The sequence below is a fragment of the Astyanax mexicanus genome, chromosome 11 (assembly GCF_023375975.1).
Source record: "Astyanax mexicanus isolate ESR-SI-001 chromosome 11, AstMex3_surface, whole genome shotgun sequence".
NCBI classification, from domain to species: domain Eukaryota; kingdom Metazoa; phylum Chordata; class Actinopteri; order Characiformes; family Acestrorhamphidae; genus Astyanax; species Astyanax mexicanus.
The window spans coordinates 43,932,703-43,958,122 of NC_064418.1; the positions used below are offsets into that span (position 1 = coordinate 43,932,703).

General features: G+C 37.9%; 1 protein-coding gene across 1 annotated transcript in view; it reads right to left on the bottom strand.

Annotated features, from left to right (window-relative positions):
- Positions 1-25,420, bottom strand: part of vwc2l (von Willebrand factor C domain containing 2 like) — a 60,845-nt gene that overhangs the window by 11,675 nt on the left and 23,750 nt on the right. The window contains exon 3 of the mRNA XM_007253249.4: positions 11,950-12,079. Within this exon, the coding sequence (XP_007253311.1) occupies positions 11,950-12,079 (130 nt within the window). The remainder of the gene's footprint in view (positions 1-11,949; positions 12,080-25,420) is intronic.

Consider the following 25,420-nt stretch of genomic DNA (forward strand, 5'->3'; position numbering starts at 1 on the left):
AAAATCGTTAAATACTGTTCCTTTAGCCTTTTCTTTGTTACAATACAGAGCAGTTGAGAAACCCATTTTCTGCCTGTCGCCATGTCTTACTGATCATGGATTCATGTGTATGTTGTCTACCGCTCTACCAATCAGTAACTGGTGGATTTGTCCGTCTGTCCGTGTTTTGTGTGAAACTGACAAACGGAAACCTAGATGGACGTAGACCAATGGACATAAAAAAAAATCCATCAATTACAAATGTAAGACAGAATACAGATAAATCCACCAATCAGATACGCATCAAGAGGCAGAAGGCTATCTTTTTAAATGCATTGTTATTATCAGAAAGATATTAATGAAATCCTTAAAAAAGCATCACATTCAATGCACTTGTGAATTTCCTAAGCCAATAGGGTTAATATATATTTTTGAATATGGCTGAATTTTACACTGATAAACAAATATAGTCCCGCTCATGAACTCAGTGTCAGAGCAAGTCCAAGGTTACTTAGTTAATTAGGTCCAGCTGCATCTGCAATTCTAATTTTGGACCAGTAATGCCAATAAATTAGCTTTGCCTATTTAGCAAAGAATATACTACAGTATATCCACTTCTAATGTACTGCATAATATAGAGTACTCCCCTACAACACAACAAATATGCTCCTAGTTATCTGCAAAGTGCAAAGATGGACACATTCTGCCCACAAGCAAAAATACCTCTCGCTCACCGGGGACTCCGGAACATTGCTTACATGTGCAAATTTCCTCTCCTATCAATACCCACCATAGATCTTTTAAAGTTATTTGGCAGGGAGCAGGGGGCCGGCACTCAGGCGACGGAAGTGCGCACGGGGATGTGTGACCAGTGGCACTGCCAAGTGCGATTACTCATCGGCCACTGAATACGGGTGTCACTGGAACAAGGACAATGCTTCCGCAGCCCGTCACCTTGGCCGATGGACAAAGACCGAATGCCGCGCGCTAACAGACTGTGTCGGCCTTACGGCAACGGAAACCTGCCGTACGTGAGTGGCTCCGGCTGCCGCTCCATCACCGGGCCCTCCGCACTCGCTCTGTAAGCAGCTCAAGGCCTGGTCGTCGCCTTGGGCTAGAATATGTAAGCAGTTGTCCAGGTGTACTTGCGCATAATTCAACAGTTTAGCAGGAGCGTTTTTCAAAAATGCTACTTTTTCCCCTTTGCAGGCCCTCAGGACGAGTTATGACATACCGAAAAGTCTCCAGTGGGTCTCCAGTGGGTGGATGGGTGTTGGTCTGTATGTATGTGTGTGTGTGTGTGTGTGTGTGAGTGTGAAAATCTGGCAGACAGTCAGAGTGATACACAGTGGGAGACAGTGCTTTAGCTACATATAAAAAAAAGATGCTGCCATGTCTGTCAGCTTTGATTGACTGAGCCTTGGCATTCTCTGTGTCAGTGTTGATCTTCTGTCAGCTCTCCCAATGCTGGGATGAGCATCTCTTGACATTTACTGTCTCAATTCCTCCACAGAACACAATCTGCTGGAGATTAAACGACAGGCTTCCAGCAAAGCTGGAGCAATACCTAATATTTCTTTAGCAGTCTCTGGATGAATGGATTACAGGTGAATTTGACGGTCCCGGTGTGTGAGTACTATGCGAGAGTAGAGATATGATTGGTTAAACATGTCTCATTTAATAGTAAGTATCCTCTATTTGTATTTTTTATTAAATAGAAATAATAAAAGGACTTGTTATAATTTAACTTAAACCTAGTATCCTTAAAATTATCAAAAAAATCCAGACCAAGGGACCAAAATCTTATCTAGATCTAATGAACCATGATCTGATTTGTCTGCATTGTGAACACACTTTTCTAAAGGTATTTTTACACCTGTACTTGGTTTCTATGGTCCAGATCAATTGATGAGTTCATTTACTTGGAGCGTTTTCTCCCTCTGTTTGGTTTGGTTTCACACAGGCATAAACCTAAACCAGGGATCGGTAATAGGTCATGAAACATCTGGTGTGTGATGTTGTTTGAACTATAATTATTGAACATAAAAAATAAAATAAAAATGCTTCTCTGGCGAGCTTTTGTTTATGTACCTCCCCTGTCTCTCTCTGTTGCGCTCTGTGTGACTTTAGTTTCCGCTTGTTCTCGTTTTTCCACCTGTACTCGTTTTCTTCGGCTCCCTATCTCCTTATAAGGGTGTTTTTTTTTCCCCAGCCGTGTCTCAATTCACTAGCCGGGGCAGCGGTAGTGTATTGGGCCACTACCCTGGCGACATGGGTTCGATCCTGCATAAGGAGCAGTGTGTTTATTTGTTTATTCATTTGTTTTTCCTTTCTTCTTGGGTTTACCTGCTTTGAGATCAACTGTTCTGCAATTGGGTTCAACAACCCTCTGGGCTGGAGAGCTACTAGTATGTAGCACTCCATCCTATTACACTTAATTTTACAAAACATTTTTTTTTGTGGCCCGTCATGTAATGGCTTGGAAAATATTTGGCCTGTGGTCAAACTTAATTTCCAACCCCTGGGGTAGACCCTTCAAGCCGCATTCAGAGGTATTTAGAGGATCTGTTTTACATTTAATACAAATGTGCCCTTATTACAAGTGCAAACAGAATGTATTAGATGTAATCCAGCACATTTTATTTTATCGTCATGCTGAGTTAGCTATGTTTTTTTTATAGAAATGTTGTATCCTACATGGTAACCATCGCCCTTTCAACACTGGTTCTGTCATGTGACTGGGGTTATTGAGTTTATTGTAAAGGAATAAAACGCAGGGTTGAAGCTTTTGCAGTAGCAATGCTGTAGCAGCTCCCACTCTTCATTAAACTCTTATTCTTTTAATTACACAAGAAAAAAAAAAACACAATTGTGATGTGTTCTCCCTTTGAAGTCTGGCTGATGCAATGGAATACATTGCAGGGCTGCTGTGTAGAGTCAGGCTTTAGGTCTTTAGAGTCTGTTTAGCTCTTCAGGTCTGTTGTAAGGCTGGATTCGCCGGCTCCCTCTGGCTCCGGCACGGCTATAGCCTCCCTGAAATGCCACCACCACAAGCATGTCGCTGTGTCCTGTCCGCCTGAATTAACTCGCTCATCTAGCTTCAAGCAGAGCCTGTGTGTGTGTTTATGTGTGTGTGTGTGTAGATATAGATATATATATATATATATATATATATATATATATATATATATATATATATATATATATATATATATATATATATATATATATATATGTGTGTGTGTGTGTGAGTAAGGCTCAAGACAGGCAACAAGGGCTTGTTCAGCCTCAGTACCCTACACCACTCTTGTGATTGTGATGGGGATCCGGGGGTATATAGGTCAATGTGCGCTCAAGGGTAAAATCTGATAGATCTTAAAGTTGCAATTAGAAGACGGTACGCGAGCGCTCATCACACGTCTGTTTTCACGACGCATCTCCCGAGGCCATCCGAAGAATAGCAGCGCTTCTTTAGAGAGCGCGGGAAGGAAAAACCGCGGACTGCAAACCGCTCACAAAGAAATCTGCTGTAGCCTCCCATCCATTAAACCCGTCATGTCCCAGATTCCGCACAAGATGTTAAATTTAATTGGCGTCCTCCTGAAATGTGTTACGACTTTCTCCCTGCTAAAGCACTTTTTTTGTAAGCATTGTGCTTACAGAACACTCTTCCATCCCCATCCCCATCTCAGAAACTGACAAAATAAAACAAAAACAACAGCAAAAAAAAAGAAAAAGAAAATGTGAAAAAGTGCAGTAGAGATATTTTGCTGTATATCTGCATAATATCTTGCAGCTGTGATGTTTTCTCTTGGAAAAAAAAATATGCGCCTAGTTTTGTTGTTGAATACCTTTTTATTATTTTATATCATTAAAGCCTTGAAATTTTTATAATAGTTCAGATTTTGTTTATTAAACATTTTGGCTTTAGATGTAATTATGTATGATTATTTATATATATATATATATATATATATATATTTTTTTTTTTTTTTGGAAACACTTTCTATGAATGTCATCTCTATTAGGCTCTATAACCACATTCATAACATATTATAATGCAATCATAAGGCATTATAAACATGGCTATAAATATTTATAAAAATGCATAAACCATTATAGCCATGTTTATAAAGCATTATGACTTGTGATCATAATACATTATAAGCTGTGCTTATAATAAATATGTTATATATTGTTAATAATGTAGTCCCACAATGAAAGTCTGGCACTTTACTAAGAGTGCACAAAGACCTGTTATAATACATTATAATTGACTATAATTAATATTATGTTCAAGGCAAGAATAATGTATTAGTGGTTAAAAATATATTTATAGTATTATTGAGGGTGTGTTTATAAGTTGGAAGCTTTTTTAGCCATAATACAGTCTGTAAGCTGGGACTGAGTTTCTTGGTATTGATGTATAACATGTTATAAACACAGCTATTAATGCATTATAATCACAGTTCATGATGCATAATAAACATAGCTATGATGAATTATACATTTGTATCAATATGTATATCCATGTTTATAATGCCTTATGAATGCATTATAATGTGTTATGAGTATGTTTATGGGGTCATAGAGATGATGTTACCTTTTTTTTCTTCAAAGTTTCACTGGCAACGACAAAGATGTCATGGTAACACTTTCTACAAATGTCACCTCTATGTTAGACTCTATAAACATACTTTACATATTGACACCTTATAATGCATTCGTAAATCATTATAAACATGGTTGTAAAAAAAATATTTAAAAAAAATTATAACATTATAATATTATAGCTATGTTTATTATGCATTCTGAATTGTGATTATAATGCACCATTGGCTGTGTTAACAAGATGTTATATCTCAATAACAAGAAGCTTAAAAAAGCTGCCTTAACAAAGCATTCTATAAATGTTCTAAATATTATAGTAGCTTATATTAATATACAATGTATTATAATGTGTCGTTGTACACTCTAAGTAAAGTAAAGTGACAGATGTCCTTCATGGGAATATACAGTATTAATCGTGACGGATAAATAATATTTTAAACCAGATGTGTAACCTATTACAAGTAGAGCTGATGATGATGCACTATAATCACAAATCATAAAACCTAATAAACATGGCTATAACATCTTACATATAATATACATAATATACATTTTTATAAAGATGTATAACCATGTTTATAATGCATGTTTATGAATGCATTATAATGTGTTATGAGTATTATCTTGAGTGAGTGAGGCTGAACACTTGCAAGTTGGAAGCATGTTCTATATGGCTATACGATGTGAATCATGCAAATATATGCGAGTTCGATAAAAACGTTGGGACTTTCTTGGACCACCACCAGTCAATTTTCATGCCTTGCATCTGTGGCATCTTTGCTATGATGTCCCCTTTTGGTTGGGGTTAAATGTGCTCTGCAGCATTTGCTCTTTTCTCAGGATAGTGGTGTTTGGTAGCACTGGTAAGTTCCTGTGTTAACAGCTACTCACTGTTAGATGCACTCTTAAGAGGGGTATTCAGTTAGTCATGTTAATAATCTTTATTCTCACACATTCTACAAAAAACTTTTGAGTCAGAAAGAAAAAATGCTTAGTGGTTTCAACTAATATGAAATCGCAGCTTCTTGTGACCAAGGAGTCCCTACAATGAGCCTTGCACAGAGCTGCTGTAAACATTAACACCAGAATCTGATCTCACTAGCTCACAGGATTGGTTTAATTACATAATTATACAAGCTGACTGCATATTTTGGCTGTAAATCAGCAAATATCAGTACAAAGCTCATCAATCTTTCTATGGAACCTTTATCTTTAATCTTCTGGTACCCAGAGCTGTTATAAGGGCAGCCTATTTTTTTACGCGCCACTCTAGACTTCCCTACTCCATCAGATAGCGCCCCGCCGGTTGCCACCCCAGTGTCTAATCCATAATGTAATGCTTGGTTAAAGCAGTGGCTCTAAGGTGCTTTGCTTTGTCTATAACCAGTTATCCTTTGATTTGTCCCACTGATTCCCAGGGCACAGATAATGTGCTTCAGCTTAGGGAAGCGTGCCCCAAACACTGTGCTGACTCAGGGCTATCTCCTGCCCTTACTGTGTAGAAAGCCATTGGAATCCTATAATTCTAATTTTAGGTTTGGGTCTTGCTGACAAGGACATCAGAGATGGAGCACTCCCCTCAGGCTAATTAATCCCACTCAGGATGGCCTCAATCAATTGAGCAATGATTCTCGCCATAATTCACCATGTATTAAGTTCGGACTGAAGTCGCCATCTGGGCTTTCCAGTGGTTTGCAGTTGGTGGTGCACTTATTGGGTTTATCACTTCTGCCTCGTCTTGATACCACCAATAATTATAATTCTTTTTGGTTTGTCTTTTTGGTGTTCAGTTTTGCCAGTTAAACTGTGCTTTACAACATTAGAGAACTGATCTCACCACTTTTGGAATGCTAAATAACTAACCATTCACTGTGCTGGAAGGACACCAAGCTATGCTAGGATAGGCGAGGTTAGGCTAGGCTAGGCTACATGGACTTTATTGTGTGAAATGGTCTAACAACAGTCCTGAACCTTTTCAAAATGTTGCCAAAAGTCCTTATAATGTTCTCTCTTATTTGGATAAATACATGTGTTTAAAACAACACGTTTGGCAGCTATTTGACAGTTTTAATATAAATATTTTACACAATTAAACACCATAGAAACATATGCACAGATAGAAGAATTCCTATAGTAGTAGACATATAATATTACTGCTGCTTTCACTACTATTGATGTGTAGTGCAGCCATCTTCAATCTTCAACCTAGGGCTGGCGAGTAGGAAACCCAAACCTATGGGGACATTTCAATTGATATTCCTTACTTGGAACTAAGAAAATTCCATCATCCGAGTTTGAATGAAATGCAGCATAATGACAAATAATGGCATATTCCCCATACTTGTGCAGAGAGCACAGATGGAATTTGGCCTCCACATTTAACCCATTTGTGCAGTAAACACACAAATACATGCATGAATTTATTCAATAAACAGCATTCACGTAAATTGAATGACTCAACTTACAAAAAATGAACATGAATATGAACATGAGTTGTTCACTCTCAAACTAAACGTGCAGTCGAACCAAAGCGGGTTTACAGAGATCCTACCCCATGGGTCACCGATCTTATCCACAGTGGGCCAGTGTGGGTACAGAGGTGTCAATTTAATAAGTACAAATACTGTATTTTTCAGACTATAATGTGCACTTAAAATCCTATAATTTTCCCAAAAATCCTCAGTGCACCTTATGATCTGGTGCCCCTTATGTATGAATTCTACCAGTCAGGTATTGAGGAGCAGTAAAGCTACTCCACTGAAGTACAGCTTTATACAGGAGTTTCAGTTTAGTTCTCCAGCACTGGCTGGATCAGTATTAGCATCACCTGTTAACACCCTAAGCGCTAGCTCTTTTGCCATTCTGAGGTGAGTATTGTTGGGCTGTAGCCTGCTGCTAACCCCTGCTAGCACTGCTGGAGCAGCATTAGCATTATCCACTAAGCACGCTAAGCATTAGCTCTTTTGCCGTTCAGAGGTGAGTATTGTTGGGCTGTAGTCTGCGTGTTTACCGAGGTAAAACAAGCTATGTGGGACGAACTGCTAGCTAATATCTAAGCTCACTTTAAATAAACTTAAGTTTTATTGTTGCTTATCATTCAAAAAAAAAATCCAGATATATCACTCTATTCAGATAGAGAGAATCTTGATTGAGCCATCTTGGTGCTCTAAAGCAGCCAGAGAAAGCAGAGACTATCATTCTTTTTCGTGATAAAACATTCTAAGGCCAGAGTTGTAGTTCCAGTAGCAAGAATTGTTTGTGAAGTCATGAATGAATGAACATTTAGGAAGTCACATCCATTCATTTGTTTTGTCAGTACCTCCTGTACCCCACTGGAGACCTATCTCCACCACTTTTTTTTGGAAATGCCAGATTTTATCATCTGTAATGGTCAAATCTGTTGCATTATTTCTCACACTACAAACTGTTCAAACATGTCCTGTCCGAACTTATCTCAGACTGTGTGGGAAAGGGTATTCAGTCAGTCCTTGCTATTATGTAGACGTGTGTGTGTGTGTGTGTGTGTGTGTGTGTGTGTGAGTGTGAGTGAGTGCTCTGGCAGCTTTGAGTGCACTGACGGTAAGTAAACAGGATTGCTGTGTGCTGAGATAATGGAGATAAGAGCTACTTTTCTACCTTTTCCTCACTAGTGCTGATAACAGGTTATTCAGGCAATCTACAGCATGATGTGAGCTACATTTGTGACTCAGTCATGCAGATTTCTACTAGATCTTTCTCTTTAGGTTGCCTTTTCAAGACTTCAGCGTCTACTACAACTTCTCCTGGCTGGTCTTCTTATTCATACCATCAAACTGATTAAAAACTGATCAAGAACGCATTATAACAACTTATCTTCAAGCTGCCCATCAGATTTTAAATCCAGACACAGGCCTACAAAGTCATAAGTGGACCAGCTCATTCCTAACTAGAGGTCAAATGGTTAAACTTGGGTGTCTTTCAAGCCTAACCCTTAGAAAACCTACGGACGGATTTTCCATCCAAAATCGCACCTTCTGTTCTCCGCTTAATTACTCAGGAATGCCTTAATCCATCAGCATAACCCATATATGGTTAGAAAGGGCGGAGCTTACTCTTTCTAAGCATAGCTTAGAATTTCATCCCAGTGTGATAAAGCATCTGCAAATCCATTGAGAACTCCATTGAGAAAAAAAATAATATAAAAAATAATATCTCTTTCGAAAAGTTCCTTGATTTATTCTTCCATTATATCTCTATTTATTTGCTCAAAACACATAATCAGATAATTTACTCTCGGGTCTCTGAATAAACTGCATGATGTCATCATTGCATCATTGCCAATTCTTCAAAGTGTTGAAAATAAAGAATTACAATAAAAAATATGTGCAATTTGCTTTTCCCCAACCAACATTGTATCATTTACTTCTAGTGCTTCAAACATATTTATATGATGTTTTAAATCATATTATTATTTAATATTAGTAAATGATTCAAAAGTGTTCACAGAAAAAGTGTGAAACTACCTGCTTTACTCAAACTAAAGCTAGGTATAGTGCGTATGCGCTACTTTATATAGTTTTTATTTTAGTGTACATTTCTACTAAGTACTTATTTTATTTTCGACTAAAGTTGATATTTTTGTATATAGTTTTCACTGTGTGTCCTAAATAAAAGTGTTTCTCATTATTTTGTGGAATAACCCTTTATGATATTGATGATAATGTTGCTACTTTTCTATGTCATGTTGACTTAGTTCTGTTGACAGTAGACGTTGTTCTGTACCTTAAAATACAATAGCAGCTTCAAAGTCATGTCAATGCACCACTGTCCTGTAACAGGCAGAAACAATTGGCCATAGTAAATTACTGTAACTGTAACTGGGAGAATAGCATCTCCAATGTTTCTACAATGGGTTCATCACACTGTCAACTGCACTATGTGATCTTTTGTTGTATCCAGGTAACTATACTTACTTTTGTGTTTGAAAGTATCTAAGCTTGAAGGCTATCTTTAGACCCTAGTCTGTAACACAAGCTAGTGATATTTTGTGTGGGAAGCACTTTTGTAAGTCACACTGGATAAATGCATCTGCAGAATGCTGTAAATGTAGTATGCAGGTACAGTGGTTGGACAATGAAACTGAAACACCTGGTTTTAGACCACAATAATTTATTGTCCCGACAGACAGTTCTGGTGGAAACAGTAGAGTTGAGGTGCACATTGAATTCTGCGTGATTTGTTCAGCTGTGGTTTTATGTTTTTTGGATACAATCCGGGTTAGCACCCGAACATCCCTTACAGGCAGCTTCCTCTTACAGCGTCCACAGTTAATCCTGTTGGATGTGGTTGGTGCTTCTTGGTGGTATGCTGACATTACCCTGGATACCGTGGCTCTTGATGCATCACAAAGACTTGCTGTCTTGGTCACAGATGCTCCAGCAAGACTCTGGTATGTCACCCATAATGTTGTGTGTATTGCAATATTTTGAGCAGAACTGTGCTCTTACCCTGCTAATTGAACCTTCACACTCTGCTCTTACTGGTGCAATGTGCAATTAATGAAGATTGGCCACCAGGCTGCTCCAATTTAGCCATGAAACCTCCCACACTAAAATGACAGGTGTTTCAGTTTCATTGTCCAACCCCTGTATGTGTATTTTAAATTCTGAAACATGATTTTTCTTTATAATTGAGTTTACAATAGTTTTTTGAGACTTACAGCATTACAGCGACAAAGCATAAAACTTTGAAACTTGCATTAGTCTTCTATTGTAACTCATATTTGTACCATGGGTAACTTTTGGACTTTTGGGTTTTCTACTGATCCTGGCTGTCAGCCAGACCCACAGAAAAAGTGTTAAGTAAGCTTTTCAAGCAAGAAAATTGTTGTATGCGTCATTTATTTTCTAATACTCGGTTGTGTCCCATTTCCTTAATGACAGCATCATTACCCCAGTCTCCTGAGATCCTACCAGGGCTTATTTATAATGCTGTATATATTGTAGTGGTATAGCATATAGAGGCTGGTGCACTGTAAACAAAAAGGGTTGTTTGACTTCTAGTTATAACACATGCATTAGCCACAACTTTAAAACTGGTAAAGTAAAGGTAAAGTGCTAAACCATGATTGTATTATTATAATGACACAGATGAACAGTCAGTTCCTGAAGGTGGTGAAGCAGGAAACTTGTCAACTGTAAGAATCTGAAACACTTTGACAAGAGCCAAGCTGTGAATAGATGGTTGACTAGGTGAGAACATCTCACCTATTAGACAGAATTAGACAGCAGACTTCGTTTTAGGGAGGGATCTGTACCTACTGTCTGTGGCAAGTCAGCAGATGAGGGAGTTTTTTTTTTTTGCGCTTCTATCCCAGTTAAGCATGAACTATATTGTTTGTCTTTTGTCATTTATCACAAGCTAACAGTAACATGATGTGGCCAGCAACAGCTTGTTTGCATAAAAGTGATAGAGCCTTTAAACGGCTCATTCCAAAAGGGACTGAAACTGGTTAGAATAGAGCTGGTGAGATTTCTTTATGTGTTTTGTATGGCCCATAGGCCTATTCTACCTTATATTATCTAAAAAGTATAATAATATATTGATAATATATAAATTGATCCACTTATTTAAGCCTCTAAAAGCTTTCCTACACTCTAAAAAACAGAGGTACGATATATGTACCTTTTTGTAAGGTACACTCTTAATAATTGTACCCTCAAAAGGTACAATATTGGTCTTTACAGGGTCAGATTTGTTCCTTATGAAGTACAAAGTAATTTCTAACAGCAATAAGTACAAATTTGTATCATTTAACCAGCCAAAGGGCACATTCAGTATTCTGCATTACTGCACTAATAAACAATATATACTTTAATTGCACATTTTTTATTTGAAATCCAGACAATTTTGGATAATCAAGTTTTTGAGCCATATTTAGTTGATGATAATGTTTATCATTTTTATAATATTAACTGGCACAAAAACCATGGGTACAAAAAAGCACTTTCACTGAAAGGTACTTTTTGTACCTCAGTATACGGTACAGCCCCAGCGACAAGCTTTGTACTCTTTTAGATACAAATCTGTACTTACTTTTCTTAGTGTGTAAATGTACATATCTTTTACAAAAACAGTTTTTTTATGATACCAAAAGGGGTCCTTCAATGGCACCAAATGATATTTTTAGGCCTAGTAAATACAGAGAAGTGATAATTATTATATGTTATGTGAATGTTCTGGTTTTAGTTATTTCAAAACTGTTTGGTCAAATATTCAGTCAATGTGCAATGTGAATACCAATGCCACTTTTTTTTAATGCTTGGACTGTAAGGAAACAAATAAATTCTAAAGAAATTTGTAAAAATAAGCCAGTCTTACCGTTTTTACAAATGGGACAGCACTGTTCTGGCTCGTACACTGGGTTGACGCACTCCGGGACTGCACAGTCAGCCACCACACAGTGCACCTCGCTGTTGGGCTCACAGCGACACCACTCACAGGGCGAAGGCTGGAGAAAAACAAACAGGAAAACAAAGAAAGAACATGGTGAGAAAGTTGGAGGCTATTGAGCATATTATGCAGGTTCTGATTGGAATATACGTTATTTGAAAGTAATGGCTTTAAGAGCTACTTGACTTGACTAGGGTTTGCCAGTGGTGTATGTTTACATATAGTACAGTTTGGGCACAGTATGGTCCAGCAGTCTAAAGCGTTGTTACTATGATCAGGAGATCGATGGTTCGAATCCCAGTCATGCAGCTAGCCATCAGCTGCCGGAGCCCTGACAGAGTACTGAAAAGGCACAATTGGCCTTGCTCTCTCTGGGTGGGTACAGTAGTTGGTGCTCTTTCCCTTCATCACTCCTCACCCCTCATCACCCCTCCTCACCACTCCTCACCCCTCCTCACCCCTCCTCACCCCTCATCTACCAGTCCTCACTCCAATTCCCATAATTCACATGGCCTTGCCATGAGCATGCTGACCAGTTTTCTGGTAACACCTTACATCTTATACAAAAGTGAGTTTTCCCAAGACATTCCTTTGCTGTAACACTTCATCATCCCATGATAGGTGGCAATCAGCTGACCAATCAGAGCCTAGCTGGTGTATTATGGGAGGAGTTAAAGACTTTTTGAATAACTCTGACTGACACTTTGTTCTGTTCTTAGGGGAAGTTAACAGTAAGAGCTTTAACTGTATGTATGATGTGTAGTTTTAATAAAATAGTTCTTATATAGTTAATATCTTATCGTATAGCTCTTTTTACGACTTTTCCTTCGTTTTTCCCCCTGCTATCATAAACTCAAACTTTTAATGCGACACATTATTGATCCCAAAGCAGCCTAAACCAAAATTACAGTTTTAAACTGCAACTGAAGGATATTAGATTTGTTTCTCATTTTATTTAATACTTCTAGTCTTTAATTTTCAGTTTTTTTCATGCCAGTATTCTAGACTTCACCTATCAGTATTATAAATCCTAAATATTATACATATTTTATAAGACGCAGCAGTATGTTTAACATATATGTCTAACCATAGTGGTGTCAATGATCTGTCACCAGCTAATAGAGGATGTTCTAAAAATGTTTAGCAACGTATAAAAAGGTTGGCCTGTAACACAGACAAAAAAAAAAAAAGGTTCCAGGAATGTTCTGAACAGGTATGATCCCAACGTTTGTATCACAAGGCTATTATAACTTACAATATGAACATTAATATAACATTAATATAACAGTTATAGAACTGTTAAAAACAATATTTCCTAAAATAAAAAGAACTGAAAGCATTGATACAAGTGATTTTGCAGAGATGTTACCAGAAAAGCTTATAAGTTCTAAAGACATACAGAAAACCTGACCAGATTGAAAATATATAATAATATTACCTGTAACATTCAGAAAATGTTCTACAAACCAAAAAATGTTAGCTGGGTAATTGTTCAATTTGAGAAGTAGAACATTTGTTCCACACTTTGTGCAGGATACTATTTAGATAGATGGCTATCATAAGTAAAGTGCATTCAGACAAGTGCATTATTAAGAGAGATAAAATGATAGCATTGTTTATTACTCAATACTCAATATTGCAGTACCTGTAGGCCTATCAGTACTGGGCATAAAAAAGTAAAATCGTGTCATTTTTAGTATATGGCCTAAGAACATATGCCTTAATATATATCAATAAGAGGCATCAAGTGTCCTGCAGGTTGTTTTGGGCACCCTTGTTTTTTAAAAAAAATATTCATGCAGTTAATGTATAAGTTCTTGCAGTCTGATATTATATACTTTATATATGTATATATTCCATGCACAACTTTGCCTTAAAAGCAAAGTGCATTAAAGCCTTCAACAGTATATTCTGCACAGAAACTCAGAAACACAAGTATTACTCTAATTTATGTTGAGCTTATCTTGGGACTGCAAAATCAGTGCCATCTAATCTACCAAAAAAACAAAAAAAAGAACGAAATTGTGTTTGGCTTGGATGCTAATAAAATCTTGGACAAACATGATGGGTGTTGGGTTTCAGAGCCTGTTTACTTATTGCCGAGATAAAATCATCCCTTATCAGCCGGCAGATACGAGCAGTCGTCTGCTGCGCCGCAGAGTCTGCAGTGTTGTCAGTGTTGTACAGTTTGCAAATTGTGCTGTTTGCTGGTCATGTAGCTCAGTGATGTATTTGTGGTGTAAAATGCAGGGTTTTTTTTTTTCCCTTTTCACACTGCAGCAAGATTCGGAAGCCCTCAGCCGTGTTCGGTCTTCGAATTGGTAATTGCTCATTCAGATCCAAGTCTGCTCTCCCAAGGAACGATTGTGCTCAACAGGCTGAAAAGACTCTTACATGCTGTTAAATTAGCACATGAATTACTGCGGAGAAAGAGGAGTTATAGATCTGTACAGTACGGAGTCAAGGCCGTGCGTGAAAGTAGCTCAGACGTAATTAACTATCCCTGATTGTTGAGTGAGGTTAAACGCCACCGCTATCTGATGACCTTTCCAGCTTCAGTTGGGCATCTGTGTGCATCTGCGGTGTGCCAATTACAGCGAGTGCCACTGGTCCTGTTTTCATGCTCAGCGGCCTTGGCATTTTTCCGACTTTAGGAAAAAGGCGGGAGAGGGTCTGAAGGTCACAGGGCTGGACTGGAGGGACTTCGGGGACTTTGGAGCCTATGGGGCGAGGTTGGCGGTTCTGAAAGCTTGGGCTGCTGGTCCACCAGTGGTCATGGCCTTTAATCTCCCCTCACTGTGTAATTGGCACAGTGCGAAGCCCGGGCTCTAATAATCCTCTGTTCACCGTCGATAAGGGCACGCAGTCTGGCGAGACCGGGGCTTGTGAACTCGCCCATGGAAATCGGCTTTAATTGTGCCGGGCTCCTCGGCAAAGGCAAAGCAAGGCTAAAGAGAGCCATGCCGGTTCGTGGCAGAGAACAGGACGCCTGTTTGTCCTTTCCTCGTGCCTTTTTATAAAGAACGGAATAAAGAATGGAATAAACGCTTAACCGTTGCACTTTGTGAAAGGTCAGCGAAGTAAAATAGTCGCCAAAGGCCAGTGCTATCAAAGGAATGAAAGGGATAAAGAGGCAGACAGTCGCTACTGTAATTCTGATAATCAATCATTAAAAGTGTTCCCTCAGAACGCAGTGTCTCGCAGTGTCTCGCAGTGTCTCGCAGTGTCTCGCAGTGTCTCGCAGTGTCTCGCAGTGTCTCGCAGTGTCTCGCAGTGTCTCGCAGTGTCTCCATTCAGCTGGGCCAAGAGGTGAACATTATCTCCTACCGGGAAAGTCTCTCAAACAGAACCTGGATCATTCTCATAAGCTTTACTTCTCCCTCGAGGCATTTCGTCCCCCTCCCTCTCCACCACAGAATTAAGCAAATCAGATGGCAGCTTCTTTTTTTTTTAAGGCTGTTGAAGAACTGAGCCAAAAACCAAGGACAGAGAGATTGTATAATAAATCTACTGCTTTTAACACTCATTTAAACAGCTGTTCGCAGAGGTAGCAAAGAAAAAAAAAAAGCAAGACAATGCTGTGTATTATGAAGTTTTATATTTTCTTTACATTAGGTGTTCTTTACATCTGCTTTAATCATTTTATCTAATTCTTACGAAATTAAGTGATAGAAATATGGATGTTTTTTTTTTTTTTTTTTCTGAAACAGCCAATGCTCCCAACAGGCTGGAAAGGCCAGCATTAGGGGCATAGCAAAGCTCATCTAGAGAAATCTTTATTTTGTCATATTTTTTTTTAATTTTTTTTTTTTTAATTTTTTTTTATCCATTAACAATCTCAAAGTAGCTCTACTCTTTATTGGTAGAATTCTGAGAACACTGAGAACTTTAAAAAAAAATGAAGAGCACAACACAAAAAATGGCATTTGACTTGTGCTTGTCAGTTGACTTATTGTGACTTACTTTGAGTTTGTTAAAGTTTGGAATAAAATTGGGATATTGGGAATTTTTTTGCATAGGCAACTTTATGCCCCTATCACTAGCATTGTAAGCCTTTTTGGGAGCATTAGCCTCCTTATTCTATCAATCTGTTCAGTACAGTGATGATCCAACATTAAAATTATTCCACTTTCAGCTCAAAAACACCATAGATTATCATTTCCCAATAAGATATCTGATACTGACAACTTTTTTTTTATTATAGTCCCTACAATCAAAAAAATACAAATCAATTACAAGCCCTAGTTAGACTTTTTTTTTTATCAAAACATGGTCAAATGAATGTAAATAAAAAAAAAAAATAAGTTCATATTTACAGAGCAAATGAAGACAGATTTGAGAAGAGAAGGCTCTCCAGAAAATGACAATATTTACTTAATTACAATTTTCAGTACTTTTTCCACCTCTGGTAATATTTAGAAAAGTAAAGGTTGTTTAACCCTTGTGTGGTGTTCGGGTCTGTGTGACCCGTTTTCATTTTTCATCAAATGATACAAAAAAAAATATTTTTTCTAACTCAAACTCATTGGCATTGGCTCATTTTTTTGTGAAAAACATATACCCCCCCACCATCCATTTATATAACATACAGTATGTTTGGCCAAGGGCTAATAAACATTGCTTTATTTGTAAATTTGAAACTAAACAAATGTCTACTCATATCTTGATTTTAATTCATTTTCTTTTACATTTTATAAAAAAAAAACTAATAAAAAAAAGAGTAGCACTTTTTAAAAGAAATGTAATATAATAAAGGTAAAGGGCAAATATTAACCATGTAAGCTGTTTATATTGCTTGCAATTTAGGTGAAGCAAGCATGTGTAAAGCCTTTTAATGTAAAATTGCTTAATTTTGCTGAATTAAATAGAAATAAAGTAAACGAGTAACAAAAATATGAACACCACACAAGGGTTAAACTACCAAAACAAATACAAAAAAATGGCCAGGGTTCAAAGGGTTAAATATCTGCAGATACCCTATGTACAATTAATTATATAACTTATCACAGAAACCCTTGTGTTTTGTGTTTAGAGTGTTTTGTCTAGACAGGTTTGTTAGATTTCAGAAAAAAAGATGTACATTTTTAAGTCACTACTAGAACTTTCTCTCCAGCTTCTCTCTGCTCAGTATCACTACACTGACACGAGGGTTAAGTAAGTATAATCTTGCGCTCCGATGTCTCGGTCCAATGAGCGATTTGTAAAAGAAGACAGAAGACAGAAGAGTCTGGGTGTCATAACTCCATGCAGTGTAATTATATCTTGTTTTCCAGGCGGCTGGCAATTAGTTTAATTGTGTGGCGAAGAGATGTTTTCCTCTGTCTTTCTGCTCTCATGGCACCCCTGTAATCAGGCATTTGTCATGCTTGTCATGCTTGGCTTCAGTGTGAATTCCTAAAATGTTATTAATGTGTGAATTGTATGAGTGAGTGACTGTGCTTGATCTGCTGCTGCCAGATCATTTAAGAGCCGGTATTACAGAGAATTACACTGACATTACTGAGCGCACAGTGTTAAACCTGCATTCATTACCCTCATTACAATATTCTGCAAGTCATCACCAGAGCAGGGCTGCTGGGATTACTTTATCATTAATGATGATTATATTATGGCTTGTAATTTGTCCTGTCGTGGCTGATGTGTTGTTGTGACGTGTTGCAACAAGATATAAAGGGTCTTTCTCATAGAGAGCCAAATGTTCCTTAGAATTTCTTGAAAGTAGGAAAGTTTGAGATCATGTATACAGTGCATGCATATAGTGACATGCAAAGGTTTGGACACAATTCCTGTAGAGAGCAGAATAAACTCTTTTTGAATATCCTATTTTGGAAAACAAAACAAAACAAAACAAAAAAACTACAAATGAGCTTGTGTTAAGTTCATTTGTCCTTATAGTTTCTACTAGTCTTAACACATTGCACTTATATGTATTATAAGGCTGTCAATCCTAATGAAGAAATATATTGTCTATTGTTTCAGAAAACAATAACAAAAATTTAGTTCAGTGGCATCCCACAGGGTTCTATTTTAGGGTTTATGAAACTGTTGTCCAGTCCTAATCGTTATTATTAGGCTATTAGTCCTAATAAAGAAACAAATTGTCTATTGTTTCAGAAAACATTTAGTTCAGTGGCATCCCACAGAGTTCCATTTTAGGGTTTATGGAATTGTTGCTGACGCAGATGTGCAAATGCACACACAACTTCCCAGTCCTTTCCCAGTCCCAATGGTCATTATTAGCCCCAATGGTCATTATTAAACACAATAAAGAAACAAATTGGAAGTGTACAACCAGAATATGGTCCTACGCAATGCATTTAAGAGGTTAAAGATGTTTTAAAGACTCCGCTTTTAATGAAAACATGTAGCTATTGCATTTAAGTTGCATGTATGTGCATGTATTGCTGACACAAATGTGCAAATGCACAATTTGTCCAGTCCCTAATATTAACCAGTCAGAGGATGGAGGGGTATAGAGACCCCTCCCAAATCCAATGTTTATTATTAAGCTACCAATCTGCAAAAATCCAATATTGTTTTGTATTATTTTGCCAATTATTAGGCTTAACACACTTTGTGTATCCCACAGAGTTCTATTTTATGTTTATAAAATTGTTGGTATTATTGCTGAATATGCCTTTAAATATTAGGAGACTTGGAGACTTGTAGAGAAGTTTTACCAAAAGAATAGGATTCTAATAGGATTCATGCCTAATACTACCAGGCAGATGATTGAGGGGTATTAAAATATACATTATTTTAGTCTAATAGTCCTCAAACTAAAAAACACAGTACAAATTGACTATTATTTTGGCATTTTCTGCATTTTGTGGCATCCCACAGGGTTCTGTTTTAGGGTTTGTGGAATTGCTGCTAATTGAAACAACAAATGCATAACCAAAGCATTGGTTTCCACACAGATTTTAAGGTGTTTAAAGGCACAGAAACAAGATTTTTAAAGATGACTCTGCTGTCCACTCGTCTCACTCCTGAGCTCCATAAACATCTGCAGTGTGCCGTAGCTTATCTTACATTGATTCAGTGTCAGACCTCAGGCAGTACTGCAGCTTATGTCATTTCAGCTGCATGATGAACACTGATCTAGTCTGGCAGTTGCTTAGCACCGACAGGGCTGGAGTTTTGTACAGTAGGAGAGTAACTATGTTTATCACAAAGCATCAGGGAAACCTTGATAGCGACAGGCGCCTTCTCACAGATGAAAGATTCACATTTACATTGCTCTGATCCGCACACGGTCCCTCCGCTTTAGGAAGCCAAGCGTCTGCTGTATTTCCATCATTGGCGGTTGCGTTTTTGAAATACGGCTTCCCGATCGCTCAGTGTGTATGCCTATAGCTCAGGCAAATGTTGTAGTCTAGTCGTATTTACAGTAAGTATTAAAATCATAAAGAATCCGTAAACGCTGTTGCTGGTAAATGCGAAGCTAGAATGCAGCAGCCCGTAATAATACGCATGCATGCAATAAGTCACCCTGGCCCATTTAAAATCCAGAGGAAAACAGCTTCCAGCAGTCCCTCATATTTCATTTTCATTTCGGGCCACTCCCGATTAAATTTGTCAAGTAATCATCAAGCCCTTGATTACTTGGCTCAGATGTGCTGTAAGCAGAATGGACTCAATAATGCAGAATGGCTCAGATTCAGCTAGGACATGGAGGGGTGACGGGCCTGCTCTAATCCTTTATGAGGAAACTAATTCCATAAACCAGGGGGCTCCTGGGTCTGGCAGGTGAGTGCTGGGAAGACACACACTCGTGCCAGGTGCAAAGGGTAGGTGCAGCAAATCTGCAGGTTAGCACAAGCGAGCATTCAGTTCACTTAAAGCAAAACCAGGGAGATACTCCTGCAGAGAGGATGATGGGAGATAAAATAGAGGAAAGCCATCTCTTTTAGTCTCAGGAGCTTATTTAGTCTGACTTAAAGGTAGCTGGGGATTTATCTCGCTGGAACCAGTTCACAGCTCCAGTTTCCACTGGCCTACTTGTTTGTTTTTTTTCCATCAGCGTAGCCTATTAATTTAAAGTGGTGTGTTACTCCAGGCGAGGGGTTTGGAACATCATTTGGAGCGATTAATTTCAGGTACTTTTTATAGTCATTTCACCTGTAGGTGTCTGAGCATTAATTAGTGACTCTCAAACTCAAACTCTCCAACACAAAGTGACGCGTGGGGGTGAGCAGTGTGTGTGTGTGTGTGTGTGTGTGTGTGTGTGCTTGGAAGCAGGAGAGAATGAGGGAGGATGGTGGAGAGTGTGTGCATGTAGAGTGAATGGTGAGGAGTTAAGGGTGGAGGATTGACTGTATGTGTAGTACCAGTCAAAAGCATGGGTGTCGTTTTACTTTTGTAGATGCTTACATAACTTTTAGCTAACATCTAATAACTGAATATCTGTTAAATGCTTCTGATCTCTGAATGTAAATCAATCTTTAAGGAATCTAACTCTTCCCTTCTTAACTCAACTTAACCTCAACCTTAAGCTTGAATCAACTCTACAATCTAACCCTAAATTTTCCTAAAAACCTTAAATCTAAAAAGATTAATTGTAAGGTTAAGATTAAAGGAGAAATCTGGTGTAAAATGGTAAAAACTTGGGATGTTGATAATGAGTGTGAACTTATGTCAGATAGCCCACTTCCATTCACCACCAGCATTTCTAAATACATTGCTTTTAGCTGATGCTCCCAACAGACATATCATTGACCATGCATAGAAATCATAATTTTTACACCATTGACAAGCTCACAGTAGCTCCACACTACATGAAATCCAACTGTTGCTAAAAATATATCGGTACCACTTTAAAATAAGACTACCTTTATAAAGGGTTTATAAATGGTTTACAATTAGTTCATTAATGGTTACTAATTAGGTCGTAAATGCCTTAAAAATAATTAATAATCAGTTATAACACAATATACATGGCTGTGGGTTCACTATTTGTCAAACAACAGGTCATTGTTGCCCTTTCAACGTATGTGTTATAACTGATTATTAATGATTTTTAAGGCATTTACAACCTAATTATTAACTATTAATAAACTAATTGTAAACCATTTATAAACCCTTTTTAAAGGTAGTCTTATTTTAAAGTGGTACCAATATATCTATTATATTTTTATGAATTTCCATAGAAATAATTTTGCAATCTGTTCCTCTATCCTACCTATTAATTCATGCTCGTCAGTCGACTTATCATGACTTAATTTTAAGATGATTAATAAATTACCTGTGCACTTTCAAAGTCTTCAGTGCCTCATTTTAATGTCAGGGCTCTCAGACGTCTACAAATGAAGTGTGGAGCTACTTTGAGCTTTGAGTAAATGGTGTAAAAAAAATGGTGGTTTCTTTGCATGGGCAACTATATGCCCCTACAACTAGCATTGTAAGCCTGTTGGGAGGATCAGTTAAAGCGCTGTTTTTTAGAATGTTGAGGGGTGAATAGAGGTGGGCTATTTGACAAAAGTTTGTATTTATTATTATGTTTCACTGCGCCCTAAATCCATTCCTCACTGGATTTCTCCTTTAAGGTAAGAGTTAAGTGTTGGAAACCATTTAATACAGAATAATTACATTCAACCTACAGTTTATTGGTATTTAATAGACATTTACTTGAATACATGTTTAGCATCCATCCACATACAGTGTTAGCCATACGAAAGTTTGGATACACCCCTTCTTTTTCAATGTATCTTTGTTTTATTATTTGTATTATTGTCTAAATTGTAGATTAATACTGAAAGCATCATAACTATAAAGGAATAACACATGATATTATGCGGTAAACAAAAATGTGTTAAACAAAGCAGAATATGGGCTCTATCGTACACCCTGCACAAGGAGCGCAGCAATGCCCATTGCTATCTTACACCTGGTCAAAAGTCTATTTTCACATCTTGCTCCTGGGCTGTTAAAATACCATCAGAGTTTAGGAATAAACCTACAATGATGGGCGTGGTGGTCTGGAAGTGAGGTGAGTTCACGTAAATTTCTGGCGTGTTTCTATTTTGGCGATGGAAAACACAAGTGCTCTGCTGACTGATTAAAACCCTGACAACAGTCAATCATCCTATACTCAAGTCCATTCCTAAAGGGGCACCCAGTGCAATTACACCCCCCCTGCTCATTAAACACACACACACACAATGCACTGCAAAGCACAAACCCGACTTTTAACTACACAATAAACTGAATAAAGAGTAAAATAACAGTGCTGTTACCGTAAATGAGCTGCTGGTGTATCTGCACAGCATGAACGCACAGGTCAGTATCCTCTGCTGAGATAAACAAAGCACTGTGCTGTTAAGATTCAAACGCGCCAAAGTCAGAGCTCACCCGGCTCTTAAAGGGAATGTCAAGTGACACACTGATTTACATTGGTTTATTTCATGTTCTGCCCAAAACACACCCATGATTAATTAATTAAGAGAATTAGTTCAAGACTTGTGTGTTTCGAGATGCACAAAGGCGTAATTTTTGCGGCCTCACGATACCAAAGACGCACAGACACACCCTAAATAAAGCTGTGTGATATGCAATTGACTGGTGCGCCATAGATCACTAAAATAAGGCCCTTTGACTGTGTTTGTGTGTGCACATGCCTTTGCTATGTGTACTGTGTGCACCCCATTGGCATTTAGACAAGCATGGAGCGATCTATCATCTCACTCAGATATAATTTGTCTGTCATTTCATTTAAACATAATTCCCGCAGTTTTAGGACCAAAATTGATTTTTCCATTGTTCTGTCACATAGAGTTACACTCTCTAACAATGACGAGAGAGGCATTGTCCGCGCTGTGTTTACGCCGACGACGCTTGATTGAAAAATCATCCTAGCAAAACAGAGCTTTCTGCGCTGGGAGACTGAGCTGCAGCCATGAGCAGCTTTTTAGTCCCTAAATTGGCCAATATTCCTGACAAGGCTATTCAGCACCTTGAGAGTGGCAGGAGTTATCAGAATCTTTTTTTTTTTTTTTTAAAGCTCATGCATGTTTTAAGAGTCTGCAGGTGTCTTGCCGATGATCCTGTATAAGAATATGTCTCCTTTTGATGATGTGTCATTGTTGATTTTGGTAGTAATCAAATAATCTATTGAGTAATCTACTGATTTAATCATCTAGTCTGATAATTAATAGATTGAGCAAAATATTAGGCTACCATATTTTTTGGACGATTAGGAGACCCAGATTATAAGGCGCGTTAAGGCTCATTAGTAAGGATGCCTACATAGTGAGCAAGTGTGTCGCCAAGTTTTCCTTCTAATTGGAAAGCTGGTGGAAGAGCCTAAGAGAACAAAACTGTAATTCTTAAAAAAACATTTTCTTTCAAAGTCAAACAAGCACAGGATGTTAATCTACACAGATTTCTCAACTGAAACACACAGACTACATTCCAACATACTCACCTCTGAAAAGCAAAAGAGCTAGCGCTGCTGTTAGCGGCTAATGCTAATGCTGCTTCACTCAGCCTTAGTGCTGGAGAAACTTCATTATTAAACTACTCTTATAACGCTGGGCTTCAGTGGAGTGGCTTTACTGCTCTTCAATACCTGACTGGTAAAATTCCTACCTAAGGCGCACTGTTAATTTTCGGGAAAGTAATCTGAAAAGGTCTGAAAAATAGGGTAAATTATCAAGACAAATCGTTAAAAAAAATCATTAAAATAGGCTAACATGCCAAATGTGACGGGACTTGATGGGATAGTCAATATCAGTAGGTTCTTGAGAACAATGTTTAAGAATCAGTGAGAAAAAGTTGAAGATACTTCTGGATGGATACTTCAACAAGACAACAACCCTGAACACGAAACATTACTCAAAATCTACTGAGGCATTCATGCAGAGGAACTAGGGTGAACAAATGGAAAAAAAAAAAATATATATATATATATATATATATATATATATATATATATATATATATATATATATATATATATATATATATATATATATATATATATTGCACACGTTCTGTAAATCCTATAAACTTAATTTAACTTTACAAATATCACTGTGTTCATCTGCTATATGACATATTTATCTGAAATCGCTAATCTAAACAACCAATAATTTATAAAGGAAAATCTTAAATTTTCAGGGATGTTCAATTTTTTCCACCACTGTATTATCCAATTTTATTCAATTTTAATTCTGTTTTTTTTTTTATCTTTATGTGTATGAAAGGTGCTACATAAATAAACGTGCATTGCCTTTCCTTGCTTTGTTTAAATCATCATTTCGTAATTTTTAATCAATTTTACTGAGTAATAGTACACTATGGCTATGAGATGCATTTTATTGATACTCTCTTAATGCATGTTCTCTCTCTCTCCTTTCTCCTCTCGCCCTCTCCCTTCGGTATTCCCCCTTCCTGATCCCAGGAGCACGGACGGGATCGTTCGGAGCTCACATCCCAGCCCTAGCCTGGCTGCCTGGGATCTGAACTCACCCTATAGCTCCGGGCGCTTGCTTGCGGCTGGGCGGGGGCTGCGGGGGCTGCTAGGGCCGCGGCGGTTGAGTGGCTCCCTTCCTCGGCTGCTGGGGTCCCCTGTATGTGAAACACCTACCGAGGGTGAGTGTCACAGCGCTTAAAGAACACAACACAACAGCAGAAAAGGAACCACCAACCCCCAGAGTCCCCATGCCTACCACCAGCCCCAGTACTGCATTCACCCCCTATAACAACACAGTATAGTACACTGACATGCCAAAAGTCACTGGATAGGAAGGAGTATGTACAGTAAACTGATTTTGAAGTATTACATGACTGGATGGCTTGAGAACGCCCACACCTGTACATTCATACAAAAATCTTTTTATTTAATAGTTTTATTTTTATTTCCTGCATTGTAAATGAATAGTGAAGTCATCCAGACTATGAAGGAACACATAAGGAATCATGTAGTAACTTAAGTGTTAAACAAACCAAAATACTCTGAAGAATGATTTAGATGCTCTTATCTGAGTCTGGTAACTAAAATTTATTCTGTGCAACAGACAAAACTCTTGCTCTTCCTTTCCTGGGGTGTTCCTGATGAGAGCCAGTTTCATCATAACTTTTTTTTTAATTCTTTGCAGCTGCACTTGAGGATACTTTCAAATTCTTAAAATATTTTGGATTGACTGGCCTTCATTTTTGGTGCACCTAAAATCCTTTATTTTTCCCAAAAATCGACTACGAAGTGCAAGGGCTTGAGCAGTATTAGCATTAGCTGCTAACCCCCCCTAGCTCTTTTGCCATTCAGAGTTGAGTATTATCAGCCTGTAGCCTCCTGCTAATCCCAGCTAGCACTGCTGGAGCAGCATTAACATTGGCCACTAACCGAACTCAGCACTAGCTGTTTTTGCTGTTCTGAGGCAAGTATGTCAGACTGTGCATT